General features: G+C 39.8%; 1 protein-coding gene across 1 annotated transcript in view; it reads left to right on the forward strand.

Moving 5' to 3' along the window:
• The window catches only part of MARCHF11 (membrane associated ring-CH-type finger 11), a 115,687-nt gene that overhangs the window by 79,860 nt on the left and 20,634 nt on the right, over positions 1–15,193 (forward strand). The window contains exon 3 of the mRNA XM_069556128.1: positions 9,036–9,228. Coding sequence (XP_069412229.1) covers positions 9,036–9,228 — 193 coding nt within the window. The remainder of the gene's footprint in view (positions 1–9,035; positions 9,229–15,193) is intronic.

Below are 15,193 nucleotides of genomic sequence, written 5' to 3' on the forward strand. Positions count from 1 at the left end.
TTTGCTGTTCCACGTGGCCTCAGGCCAGTTTAACATTTTTTTTTCCTGATTCATCCAAGACTGTTCTCCTGGAGTTAAAGTCAAAGGCAGCCTTGCCTCAGTTCAGTTCAGTTCAGTTCAGTTCAGTCGCTCAGTCATGTCTGATTATTTATGAACCCATAGACTGCAGCACGCCAGGCCTCCCTGTCCATCACCAACTCCTGGAGTTCACACAAACTCATGTCCATTGCTACAGTGATGCCATCCAACCATCTCATCCTTTGTCATCCCCTTTTCCTCTCGCTTTCAATCTTCCCCAGCATCAGGGTCTTTTCAAATGAGTCAGTTCTTCACATCAGGTGGCAAAAGTATTGGAGTTTCAGCTTCAGCATCAGTCCTGCCAATGAATGTTCAGGACTGATTGCTTTTAGGATAGACTGGTTGGATCTCCTTCTAGTCCAAGGGACTCTCAAGAGTCTTCTCCAACACCACAGTTCAAAAGCATCAATTCTTTGGCACTCAGCTTTCTTTACAGTCCAACTCACATCCATACATGACTACTGGAAAAACCATAGCTTTGCCCATTCATATGCAAACTCCATGTGACCCGAGTTGTCATGCGGAAAACTGGGATGACTCTCAACACTGGAGGGAAATCTTCTTAGGGTCCACCTTCTCTCAGAGGTTTCCTTCCTGGGGGAAGAATATTTCTCTCCTACTTCATAATCCAAGGACCCAGGCACATAGTTCTGGACACTCATCCCAGGAAGTGTGCACATTTTGAGGTACAGGGAATGCTAAGACATCTTGTTTGTGGTCCATCAAGCACGCCTTGTGATGGCCTCCCTGGTGGATCAGTGGTAAAGAATCCACCTCCAGTGCAGGGGACTTGGGTTCAATCCCTGATCCTGGAAGACTCCCTGGAGAAGGAAACGGCAACCACTCTAATATTTCCTGCCTGAAAAAATGCCATGGACAGAGGAGCATGGCGGGCTAGTCCATGAAGTCTCAATGTGTCTGACAGAACTTAGCAACTGAACAAAAACAAAACATACATTTTACAACTGCTTTAATTATTAAAGAAAAGGGTACAAAGACCAGAAGTAGTGAATGTCACTCGTGCTGCATCATTATATTTATATATTGATGGATTTTATTTGCTAATATTTTATAGAGTATTTTTTTTTCATCTATGCTCATAAGGAGTGTGGTCTGAAAGGTTTTGTTTTTTTTTTTTTTTTCTTGTAATGTTTTTGTCAGGTTTTGGTACCTGGTTGATGCTGACCTCATAAAATGAGTTGGGAAATATTCTGTCCTCCTTTATTTTCTGAAAGAATATGTGCAAAATTCACATTTTATTTTCTAAATGTTTGATAAAGTTCTCCAGTCAAACTCTCTGGTCCTGGAGATATTTGTTCATTTGTTTGCGGAAGGCTTTGGATTAAAAATTCAATTTATTTTATATAGTATTATTCTATTTCTATACATTCTATTTCATCTTGAGTCAGTTTTGGTAAGTCTGTTTTCTTCAGAGAATTTGTCTATTTCATATTTTTAATTGAATCCATTGGCATAAAATTGTTTACAGTGTCCTCTTAGTGTTCTTTTCCTCTGTAATATCAGTCATCACATTTCCTCTTTCATTTCTTGGTTAGTTTTTCTAGAGTTTTATTGATTTTATTAACATTTAAAAGAAGCAGTTTTGTGTTCCCCTAATTATTTTTCTTAGGTTGCTTAGATTTCACCTTTCTCACACAAAGCAAATTTCTCTTGCATGACGTTTATCTCAGGTCTGACAAATTTATGAAAATGCTTTTCTCACAGAGAAGACTCATATTAAGCCATGAAATCATTTTTAATATGCAACCTATAAATGAGAGTCTTCAAAGAATAGGCATATAATTAACTGAATGTTTTATCCGCCTGTCAAATTGATTACACATTGAGATGTTTTCTGCCAGCGTTTCAAATTCCAACTTTAGTGGTTCAATTTAAACACCATCTAAAGATGATTGAAAATGGGTTTTCGCTGAACTCACTTTTCTGTAGAGGACCCTTCTTAAGAACAGGTGTTTTCTCCTGTGACATTGGTAAGTAATACCACCTGTCACACTGCATGCTATAAATCACTGTTCTGCAAATCTATTAGCTGTGATTCATATCTGACCTGCCTTATAAAAACAAAGATGAAGCAGTGCTTCAGACTGAATGATTTAATGCACCCTGAAACAATCTACTTTCTCTGAGTTTAGCCTCATTCCCTCTGAGCACGTGCTATTTTCAGGGAGGAAATTGGTTCTAAATTGAGAGGCTGCATTAACTCTTTCAGACAACAGAATGACAAGAACACATCATTCTAAACAGCTTCCTGGAGGCCTGATAGAGTGCATGCCTTTCTCTGGTTCTCATTTTACTGGCTAGAAGTGATTTATACAAGGAGGGGACTCGATCTTGTCATGGCTTGGGCTCCAATCATTTCTTTAAAGAAAATTCCTGGCTTTTTCTTCCATCCTTTTTTGTCTGAAGACAGTAATACACCTGTGATTGTACTGTTGTTCAGTCGCCCAGTCGTGTCCGACTCTTTGTGACCCCATGGACTGCAGCACACCAGGCTCCCCTCACTTTCACCATCTCCCAGAGCTTGTTCAGACTCATGTCCATTGAGTCAGTGATGCCATCCAACCATCTCATCCTCTGTCAACCTGGTCTCTTTCTGCCTTCAGTCTTTCCCAGCATCAGGGTCTTTTCCAGTGAGTCAGCTTTTCCAATCAGGTGGCCAAAGTATTGGAGCTTCAGCATCAGTCCTTCCAATGAATATTCAGAATTGATTTCCTTTAAGATTAGCTGGTTTGATATATCCTCGTAGTCCAAGGGACTCTCAAGAGTCTTCTCCAACACCACAGTTCAAAAGTATCAATTATTTGGCACTGAACTTTCTTTATGGTCCAACTCTCACATCTGTACATGACTACTGGAAAAACGAAAGCTTTGACCAATAAGGACCTTTGTCAGCAAAGTAATGTCCCTCCTCCTTAATATGCTTTCTAGGTTGGTCATAGCTTGTTTTCCAAGGAGCAAGTGTCTTTTAATTTCATGGCTGCAGTATGATTTCATTGGTAACGGCAACAGTTAGTGCCATGGTTTCAGAGCAGTCTATAGAAATTATTGGGATACTTATCAAGTTTCCCATGAAGGGGATACCAAACCAATATGGACCCTTACACAATATCATACCCCGTTTGGGGCCACACACACTTGTCTGTGTCTTTCTAGCACCGATGGACCTTACTTGGTACATCTCTGAACAGTTATATATAAAGAGAATGTTAAAAAGTTTCCAGTATGAGTTTATTTAATTCCTTCCAAACTTTGTTAAAATTAAAGAAGTATAATTCCATTAGCATGTCATCATTATGTTAATATTCATTTACGTGTATATGTATGTGCTTAGTCCCTCAGTCAGGTAGCCCACCAGGCAAGAATACTGGTGTGGGTTGCCATTTCCTTCTCCAGGGGAATCTTCCTGACCCAGGAGTTGAACTCGGGTTTCATATTGCAGGTGGATTCTTTGCCATCTGAGCTACAAGGAAAGCCCAATATTCATTTAACGCATTGCAACTTTCATACTGAAGAAGTATGTGAGGATCCCATTTGAAAAGCTATTGGTTAGGTTTAGTTGGTATTCTGCTGATCTGCTTTTTGCATTTGTTGACTTTTTTCATCCCTAGAGTTACCTTTAGGTAGGTATAGCCATGTCCTCTTTGGTTTTGCTTTTAGATGTAGGATGGGTCAGTTTAAATAGACAGAAGATGTGAAAAGCAGACAATATGCAGAGGCAGACACTTAAGAAAGAAGTCAGGCTTTGGAAACAAATCTGAGTTTAAATTCTCACTTCTTTACTCACTGGTGGCTTCGCCAGAGCTGAACTTTATCCTGAAGGCAATGACAGAATGGATGTGGAGAGAATGTTAATCTGGCAATCAGTTAGGTGATGGAAACTAAAGTCAGGTATGGTGTATTTAAAGCATTGACTGGGTGCGCTCTACTGTTTGGTGAACACAACGGGAGGTGAGACTCAGCTTCTGCTATCATGTCATGCAATGTGTGGACGATAGTATTCCAAGACAACGTGGGAGTCCAATGAAAGAAATCCATGCTAATCAGAAGTATACAGAGTGGCTTGGGGGGTCCATAAGGAGGAATTCTGCTTAGAAGAGAAGGGGCAGGAGGGGCTGCCTTTTTAGAAGAGCTGGCATCACAGCAAGTTATGGATGGATGAGAGATTTCATCAAGTGAGAACGTGCTCCAAAGCAGAGAAGGGACCTAAGTAAAAGGTACACAGCCTTTGGGAGAATACAGAGAATCAGATAAAGCTGAATTGAGGAGTACACCTCTCTCTCCTCTCTCCCTCCTTTCCTTCTTTCATCCCTCCTTCCCTACCTTGCTTCTTTCCTTCCTCCCTCTTTCTTCCCTTCTTCTCTGTCTTCCTTGTGATATTCTTCCATCCCTTTCTTCCATCCTTCCTGCAATAGCTATGTGCCAGGCCCTGGGAATATGTGCTGAACCAAATATTTAGCCTCCTTAATGGAGCTTAGAGTCCAGCCCAATGGGGGCAGGTTTTCTTTCATTAGGAGTATAGATTTGGGAGTTAAATAGAGGATCAGTGAGTGACTCACAGCTGGCTATGCAGCTAGAAAGCTGTCTCAGTAGACCAGAAAAGACAGTCTTGAAGCTTTTATCAAAAAACTGCCATGGCACTGAAATGATGGGGTATAGGAGAAGGACATGGCAACCCACTCCAGTGTTCTTGCCTAGAGAATCCTGTGGACAGAGAAGCCTGGTGGGCTGCTCTGTCCACAGAGTCGGACACGACTGAAGCGACTTAGCATGCATGCATGCGTGCATGCAATTAACTGTTATCAGAGCTCAATGAAATTATCACACAGAATAGTAACAGGGTTGAGAGCATGACCTAGAGGCCAGACTATCTGGGTTTATATCTCAAATCCAGTCCTTACTAGGTGTTTTAATTTGGAGCAATTGTTAAGCCTCTCTCTACCTGTTTCCTTATCTGTAAAATGGGGATTGTAATAGTACCTCCCTCCTAAGGTAGCCAGGGGAATTAGATGAGTTAATATGTATAACTTCTTATAAAAGTGCCTGACACATATTAGTCTTGGATAAATACAGGGCATGAATATTAAATTACTTCTTCTAGTACACTAAATTAGAAGAACTTCCCAAAGAGGAACCAATTGGTCCCATTTTTTCTAGAAACAATAGGTTGAATAGTTGTGTAGAGGTGAACAGCTTTTCAGGAATATAAAAGAGTCATACGTATTCACATATTATAGACTGAAAGAAAAAACAGCAATTATTGGCTTTAAACCAATCTGATTATTGTTACTTTCCTTTCCAAACTTGGGAAGACATTTAAGTGAAAATATATATATATATACATACTTATGTATGAAGTTTTAGAGGAGAAAAAAAGTGTGCTCAGCAGTTGACAAATTTTGTTCAAGATTCAGAAGTGCCTTACAAACTGCCGTCCAGGCCTTCAGTATCCTTATGGTAGAGAGATGCCCCAAGACACTTGTCTACTGTTTTTATTGTCCAAGCTAATGGTCCATTAACACAGTTCCGTTAGGCTGAGCCTGGTAGATAATGAGTGTCTTCCAGGGCAAGGAGTATTTCCTTGTGGTGGGAAGTAGTAGTATTTTTCCTAGGGGAAGAATGTGAAAAATCCCACGTTTTGTACATAATGGTAAAAATAAGAGAGTGGTATACAGTGGGTGAAGAAATTATCAAGATGGTGTCAGTGTTCAAAGGGCAATCTCTAAGTTCATAATTGGTTTCATAAATTTAATTTCAGTAATGGTTTGTCCTCATTAGCTATTCAGTGAAATAGTACCAATTTTAAGGTTCATCAGCATGTGAAGAATATACATGCACTTTCAGACACACTTGCACACACATTTGCACTATTAGCGAAGTAACAGAAAACCAAAATTGCAGGGAGTTCATTGCAGATTTTGAACAGTTTGTCATTCTTTAAAAATAAACTTCAAAAGTCTCAAATTACTTCTTATATCCACCACTAAAAAATCATTTCTATGATAGCAAATAATTGAGCCTCCAGGTGTATTGTAATCAAGAGTTGTTCTTTTTTATCCTAGCTTCCTGATATAATTTTAAATGCATTGATTGCAAACAGCCAGGCATTTGAATTTTAAACCATTTTAAATCTGGTAACACCAAACAAGTATGAAGCATCAATATTTCCTTCTTCTCTTGTTGGGGTATAGTTGACTTACAATGTTGTGTTAGCTTCATTTGTACAGTAAAGCGATTCCGTTATACATATGCATATATTTGTTCTTTTCAGACTCTTTTTCCTTATAGTTCACTGCAAATTATTGAGTACACTTCTCTGTGTTATATAGTAGGTCCTTGCTGGTTATCTATTTTAAGTATAATAGTGTGTATATTTTAATCCCAATTTATCCTAATTTATCCCAATCCTAATTTATCCCTTCCCACCCCCACCCTTCCCCTTTGGTAACCATAAATTTGTTTTCTATGACTGTGGGCCTATTTCTATTTTGTATAGAAGTTCATTTGTATCAAGGTTTTTTTTCTTTTTTTTTTTTTTAAGATTCCAAATATAAGTGATACCATATGCTTCTTATTTCTAGTAAGTCTGTCTTGTTGTTCATTCACCTTTCTTGTCAAGGCACAGCTGAGCCTCATGTTTGGGAAGCCTGCTGCCTGAGCACGGCCTCCCTGTCTTGGCAGTCAGCTGACTCTGAGACCCAGAGTCACCAGCTTCCTTGTCCCAGGACGCACCACAGCACCATAAAATCAGCCCCACCAGTTCTCCCAAATCCAAGTGCCCCTGAGGGTGTCTGTGGCCACCATCAGTTATGCTGTTACTCAATTGTCATGCAGGCAGCCTGGATCAACTAATTAATTAATAAGCTTAACTGGAGCAAAATATAATTAATTATACAATATTGAGCTGTCCAAATTTAATGCCGCTGAAATTACATGATGAATCTGAAACATAAAGGATTCCTGGCAAAAGGAAAAGAGATATCAGTATGTAGAGTGCATTCCTGGTGAACCCTCTTCACACACTTTGGACTTTCTGACTCCTGTGATGCAGGCGTATGTATTTTGAAACCTGTAGCCCATCCTGTGAAAATCAAACATACATACATACGCACACAAATTGGACACCTTTGCCTCATGGGTTTAAAATGATGCTTTGTTTTCGTCTGTGTGATGTGATTAATAAATTGATAAAGACTAACATAGTGTATACAGACCTGTTAGCATCCATCTAAGTTGGAGATTAGTTGGAAGCAGTTTTCTGTGTTGCTTACTATGTTGTTGTATTTCATGCAGACTTTAATGGACATCAAAACTAAACAAGACCACAGACACTGACACTTCACACTTGGCTGGCAACACCAAATTTAAAATGGTTTAAAATTCAAATGCCTAGTCATTTGAAATTAATGTGCTTAATGTTATGTCAGGAAGACAGTGGGAAAAAAATAAAGCTTCAGAAATGTGCTCAAAATATAATACTGATTTATTTGTAATGATATAATAATATGATAAAATTATATTGACTAGTTTAGTTATTATTCATGCAAACTTATAAAGATAAGAACCACTTTTCAATAAATTAATCTTCATATTAAAATGATTAAAAATGTCTTCATTATAGAATCCACAAACTTTTTCATTTGGTTCTGGTTTGTGTGTGTGTGTGTGTGTTTTGTTTTTTTTTTTCAAGAGAAGCCAGTAAGTGACTTGAGAGAATTAAGTATTTTGAATTCATTTTAATATTTAATCTTTAACAAGTGTAGACTTATGTGTCTTAAGAATACGAAAGGTTCAAATCATGCTTAAAATCATTATATGTAACTTATTTGTGGTGAGAGAGGCAATGAGGAAGAGAGGGAAGTTATGAGTAGTGATAGACTTCTTTCTGGGGATTCACATATTCACACTCCAGGTAAGTAAAGGGTTTAAGGAGGTTGTCAGATTCACCCAGTGGATTCTGACTGTTGAAGCTCATTATTTAAACTGTTTAGCAATTCTTCTGACAAGCCATATGTTGTAACAGCCACAACTCTCACACATGAGGAGACTGTGCGGGTTGTTTTGAGTTTCATTGCTTGATTTACTGGCAGACCATAATAGCAATTCTAGTTGTGTTTCTGTCTCAGTGATGCAAAAGTGAGAACATGATTAATTAATTCTCTCAAGTTGTTAACACCCTTGAAAGATTTTTCATCATTTGTACAATAAATCCTCTCAAATGTTGATGCTTTGGACACCAAATTATTGTCTCCACTGAATGGTGGTTGCTTATACAGTTTGTGAGTTTCAAAGATACTCCTTAAAGTACAAATTCTAAATCTTGACAAGAATGGCTTCATGGATTGCTCATTAGATAATAAATAGCCAGTAATATCTGAGCATATGAAATGTAGCAATAACAGATAACATACAGTTTTATAGTTTCCTTATAATTATTTCAGTGTGTTAAATGACTTTTTCACAGATGTTCTTATATAGATTCTTTATTTACTTTTTATGTTTTTTCACAAAAGGAGATACTTCCCTTTTTTGCAGTAGCCAGATGTATTAAGAGCAAAATAAATTTCCAGGCAGAGGAGCCCTTACCATGTTTCTTCAGAGTGCATTTAATTTCATGCATGTGTGAAAGATGACAATGTGATTCCTCGGTACTAAATATTCCTCAGCCATTCACACTCAGTACAGTTATCTGGAATAAAACTAGATTAAATTTGCTGAGTGGTGAATTACTGAAAATAATGAAGTTGAGGCAATTCATTAATCTTTATCTACTGGTCTATTTTTTATACACTGAATGAAATGGGAAAAAAAAATCATTGGGGGACCGATCAGATTGAAAAGGGTCTAATGTGAAGAGAAACATGGGGCTAAAAATGTTTTTTTTTTCTTTTTAAATTATCCACAGCACCTTTTCTTACATGCCTCTGTTTTTCTTTTAGTGGCAAAGCATTTCTATAACACTGGTTGAGAAAGTTCAGATGATCGCTGTAATTCTAGGATCCCTGTTCTTAATAGCGAGTGTGACCTGGCTCCTCTGGTCCGCCTTCAGCCCCTATGCAGTGTGGCAGAGGAAGGACATCCTTTTTCAGATCTGCTATGGAATGTATGGTTTTATGGATCTAGTGTGCATAGGTAAGACCATGACGTTCAACGCTAACAAACTGTCAGTAATCCGTTTCTTCCAGCTCTTTCGTTTCCATCAGTCGGATCTCACCTAGAATGTGGTGGTTCACGTGATCTTGGTTCTCTAGCTCATTAACTACCTGGGGCACCACAATCCACCACTTTTCTCAAAAAGCATAGCGTCTCTGTTCCCAAGTAATCTGAAAAAAAATAAAATGAACAGGATAATGCCCCTTTAAAGTGGTTTATTTTGCACCATAAAGAAGGAGGAGTTGAAGAAATTATTTGGGGGTGGGCGATGGAAGGATGGTCATTTAATTGTCAAGAAAGAATAGCAACTAAATCCCCCTCACGAAGCTGGGAAGGTATTGACTAATGTCAACGGCCATAGTGTGTGTCTGGGGAGAACACGGATACCTGGAGGTCTTACTTCGTGGCCTGGCAACCTCAGACTCCCTGCCCTGGACATAAAGGGCTCCTTGGAAGGGTAAGGACTTGGGGACAGTTTTCCTTGCCATTCTGTGCCGCTTAGTTTCACTTATTACATTTAGTGGTTCAGAAGAGGAAAAGGATGGGACACTTTAGCCAAAATAGACGCTACAAAAAAGGTTCTTTATACGTTTCACTGGCCCAATCTCATTTCCCTTGTACCATGGGAAAACGGAAGCTGATGCAGGCAGCATCTACTTGATGTGTATGAGGTGCCACAGGCATTGCAATGGTGACCAGTTGGCACCAGTGGACAGGCATGGAAAGCAACCGTACCTTACCCAGGTGAGCCCCTGCTCCAATGTGGCTCACAACTTATGGGATGTAAAGTGAACCCACGGAGGAAAGTATGGTCTGAGGACCACTCTTGGCCGCAGCAGCATCTGCAGCGCCTTATAAAGAAATGCACATTCTCAAGAGCCACCCCAGACCCGCCAAATCCAACATTTCAGGGCACCCCCTCTCCAGCCACCGTCTGTGTTCACAAGCTCACCAACAGGCAGATGATATGAGAGCCACTGACTTCAGGGAATGGACTCGACCTGCCATCGAGTGCCTTGGTTTCTAACCCTGGCCTCTGCTTGGACAGGTCAACCTTCTCTCTCTCTATTCCTTTTTTTTTTTTTTCCCTCACCTATAAAAATGGGGATAAGCCTCCATAGCACACAGACTTAAATAAAGGAAAAGACTATTATAAAATAATTATGTTAGTAACTGGGAGTTGTAGATTGTGTTTGAATAAGACACAAACACTGAAAGACTTGAAATCACTTAGAGTAATGCCTCTACTCACAAAAGCCTTTCAATTAGCAGCAATTTCAATATTCTCAGTCAGTTTTTCTAAGAGAACTTTGTACATTTAAAAACTATGATCAGCTGGAATTTTACCTCTTTTTCTTCTTTTCACCATTGTTACTAACACAAGACTAGTAAGAAAGAAAAGTATAACATTTCAAATCAAGAATAAAAAGTGAATGGAGGGAGATGTCATGAAAAGTATGTAAACTGAGCAGATGCGGCCTGAATAATTGGGCTAATCATGTATACGAACAATTTGCATTAAATGTGATAATACATATGTAGGCATTTGGAAATTCCAACTCTCTATTCAAATAAATCTCTGAGGTATGGCTCTAAATTCAAAAGGATTACAGAATTGTTCTATAAATCCTTCAACAAATTCAGAAATAGTGTTTTCTATCTTTCAATATAAAAGTTATAAAATGTGGTATTCCACTGATATTTAAAGGAGAGATGAAAAATGAAAGAACAGTTAGGCTCCTAATCTGACCTGAAGGGAAAAACAATTCCAGTTGAGTTGATTACAGCACTGAAAGGGCCAGGCCTTTCTTGCTTAGGAGATCATCTTCTTGAATATCATAGCTTATATTTAATACTGAGTTATTATATCTTGAGTTTTGATTGCTGATGCCAGTCTTTTAATCAAGATTATTAGGATTCTGGTTTTAAGAGCACATACATAGGCACTAATGATCTTTTTGACAACATAAGATATATTTGGGCCTCCCTTTTGAAATGTGGGTGTTTGCCCATTTTATAAAGTTAAGTTTCTTAGGAAGAAAACCCAGTGGACATTTTCCTGGAGAAGCTTTGGAGAGTGAGTTTTTATCTAGGTTTTAAATATTGACAATGCTTTTCATTGTCTTTTGGCTCATCAAATCAAAATCCCATCATTCAATGATTTATTTGTATATTTTGAAAAATATTAAAGAATTCAGATGGAACAACAGTATTTATTTCACTTTGCAATGTCATTAGTTAGGCTTTTTGGACCCAGAAGTGAAGTGAGAGTCACTCAGTCGTGTCTGACTCTTTGCCACCCCATGGACTGTAGCCCGTCAGGCCCCTCTGTCCATGGAATTCTGCAGGCCAAAATACTGGAATGGGTTGCCATTTCCCTTCTCCATTTTGGACCCAGAGAAAAGCTTATTTTTCCCCCAAGAAATTGGAAACCTGTTAGATTTAGAAAGCAAATACATGTAGGCTACCAACAGCCAGCTTGATCATGGCAGGTAATTATTCCTGCTAACATTTCAAATTAATTAAAATGTCAGCTAACTAAATGTAGACAGTAACAAAGTAGCTCACATTGATTATACCTCAAATACCCGTGACTGCAAGACCAGAGTCAGAGTGAAAAGTGTACATCTTTGTGTCCAGTTTATTCAGTTCAATCAGCTTCCTATGTGTCAGACACAGTGCTAAGTGCTGGGAGTGCAAATGAGAGCCGATCACTTTCCTGCCCTCTAGGAGCTCCCAGCCACACAGGGAGGACAGATATGAGAGCTAGAATTCAGCAGGATGTGCAGTGATGGACTTAAGCACAGGAGATGGTAGTTGAGCAAAGCTGGGGGAGACTGACACTGGTTGTTTTACGTGGGAAGGGAACTGTTTCAGGCAGATTTCATGGGGAAGCGATAGCTGAGCAGGCTGATGGATGAAGAGATGCTTGGCACATGGGGAGATAGCCCCCTTATCACCGCTAGAGGCTGTAAGATTGGCTCTCCATTTGGAAGGCTTTAAGGCGGCTGGAAACATTCCCATATTCCTGTTCGTCTAAGCTTTTCAAACTTATTTATACCTAAATGAAAAAGGAGCAGATTGACAGCTTCATAAATGTTCTTCTTAAAAAATATTTCTGTCAATTCATAGAAGGTTATTCTAGAATCAAAACAATGTTATAGTCCAGTCAGGGTAAGTAACGTGTTGTACTCAGTCACTCAGTCATGTCCGACTCTTTGTGACCCCATGAACTATAGCCCTCCAGGCCCCTCTGTCCATGGGATTCTCCAGGCAAGAATACTGGAATGGGTTGGCATTTCCTCCTCCAGAGGATCTTCCAGACCAAGGGATGGAACCCACATCTTTGGCGTCTCCTGCATTGGCGCCATCCAGGAAGCCAACATAATGTTTAGGAAAATAACTTGGGGAAATTTACTTATTCCCAAAGTTAATTCGTTGTTTTCATTTATTATCAACTAATATATCTGCTTTCTCAAGATCCAGTTTCTTCTTGCTGTTAAAGTTTTGAATTCTCCCAAGGGTCTGGGTACCATGATAACTTAAATACTTAGATCAGGGCTGTCCAAAGTTCTCCAGAACTTTCTGCAGTGAGTAAAATGTGTTTCTGTGTTGCCCAGTACCGGAGACACTAGCTCCATTTATCTGTTGAGCACTTGAAAGGTACTTAGTGTGAATGAGAAATGGAATCTTAAATTTAATTTTACTGAAACGTCACATAAATAACCACCTGTGGCTCATGGCTACCATATTGGACAGATTTCTAGATGATGGGATGGTAAATGTGTAAGGGTTTGATTGACAAGTTTCACCTTGTCTTTATAACAGGTTACAGTTCCTAAATGATGAAGTAACTCTGTTTCATGAGATGAATAAAGCGAAAATGAGTGCAAGAGGATTGGGAGAAGAATATTAACAGTGAGAGGGAGGTGGTCCGGAGCTAGACAGAGAGCTGTCAGAGGGAGCAGTCTTAAGGAAATGGGAGTACAGAGAGATGTAACTTTAGATCATATTTGGGGAACTCTTTTAAATATTTAAGTAGATGGCATTCAGACTATAACTGTGTACTAGGAAAACTAATATAAAGGATCTCAATCACTGAGATGCTATAGCCCAGGGGCAGCAATTTAGGGAGAAGTAATAGTCACAGCAGGCTCACAGTGGCTCCCTCCTAAGAAGTTTTGCACAGTGGACGCAGAAAGATGAGCCAACTCAGAAATTAAAAGCAAGTGCCTGGGAGAAGGCTCTGGGCACAAGAACTGGTTCTCAGCTCCGTACATGGCACATGGAAAAAACAAGACTCCTGCTTATATCAGCCGTGTCCCTCTAAGGATGCTTGGACCACAAGAGGAATATGTTTCTGAGTGACTCGAAGAAATGAGGGATTGAGATGCGACCATACGACGGGGAGTCATCTGATGAACTTGCATCTGGAAAGTTGAGGGCCCTTACCAGGTCCCCTCAGTGTCTGGTGACCCTGAGGAGGTGAGTTCAGTCTCTCATAGAAGCAGTAAACTAAAACAAAAGCCTCATTGTGTTCCCTGTTATGTGGGATTCCTGGAACAGAGGCAGCAGTGCTAATACCTACCTCGTCTCCTGCACACGCCAGGTTAGTGCCAAAACCACATCTGGAAGATCCATATCTTCCTTGGAACGATAAGGGAAGGGTGGTGAGGGTTATGGCTACGAAATTTAGAAATCTGGATCACTGTTGTTCTTTCGAAAGGTTTTGTTAGTCATCCACATAATATAAACACATATGTATTCAGACTAAAACACCTTTCATGTTTACAACTGCGAAATTATATAAAGTTAAAAAAAAAAGACCCTTTCCCTCCCACTGCCCCTTTTCATGTCACTTCCTGTGCAGAAATGTCCCCTCTCCAATGGTGATGTATATCTTTGAGATCTTTTTCACACTTTCCTTTTTCGACATGGTGAGCGGTAGTTTGGATTGTATTTAACGCCATTAGAATGGTTTTCTTAAAATCCATTCTATGACCATATCCCCGGAGAAGGAAATGGCAGCCCACTCCAATATTCTTGCCTGGTGAATCCCATGGCCTGTAACCCACCAGGCTCTTCTGTCATAGCTCAGTTGGTAAAGAATACACCTGCAATGCAGGAGATCCCGATTCGATTCCTGGGTCAGGCAGATCTGCTGGAGAAGAGAAAGGCTACCCACTCCAGTATTCTTGGACTTTCCCTGTGGCTCAGCTGGTAAAGAATCTACCTGCAATGCGGGAGATCTGGATTCAATCCCTGGATTGGGAAAATCCCTGGAGAAGGGAAAGGCTACCCACTCCAGTATAGTGGCCTGGAGAATTCCATGGACTGTATAAGTCCATGGGGTCACAAAGAGTCAGACACAACTGAGCAACTGAACACATGACTATCTAGGTTTGTGGGACAAGTTTATCTAAGAAAGTGGGAGTGGCCACTCCAGACCTTGCTCCTATGTGGCTTGTCCTGTCTGGCATCTCTCAGGGACATCAGGATTGCCATGCGCAGCTTTCAAGAGAAGGACAGTGTAAATTCCATCTTATAATTTTTCTCATTATTTCAAAAGCATCCTGTGAGGTAGTTCTGGTTCCTGCTCATTACATCTCTGTGTGTGTGTGTGTGTGTGTGTGTGTGTGTGTGTGTGAGAGAGAGAGAGAGAGAGAGAGAGAGAGAGAGAGAGAGAGAGAGAGAGAGTATATCCGCTGTTGTGCATGCTTGTACTTGAGTTTGAGAAATAGAATAATCAGGAGAGTCAGCAATAACAGAATTGGGACATTAGCCACAGAGCCATGCGACAAAGGGAAGCAATTTTTCTTAAAGCAATTTCTGGGAATGTTTACTACATGAGAAAAAGAGATTGAGAAGTGAAGGCCTTTCAGTGTTAACAGTGTAATAGGTATAGAAGAAAGTCATCCCAGAGCTCCTGAATGTGCTGGAGAAG

This window comes from Ovis canadensis, chromosome 16, assembly GCF_042477335.2.
Source record: "Ovis canadensis isolate MfBH-ARS-UI-01 breed Bighorn chromosome 16, ARS-UI_OviCan_v2, whole genome shotgun sequence".
Lineage (NCBI taxonomy): Eukaryota > Metazoa > Chordata > Mammalia > Artiodactyla > Bovidae > Ovis > Ovis canadensis.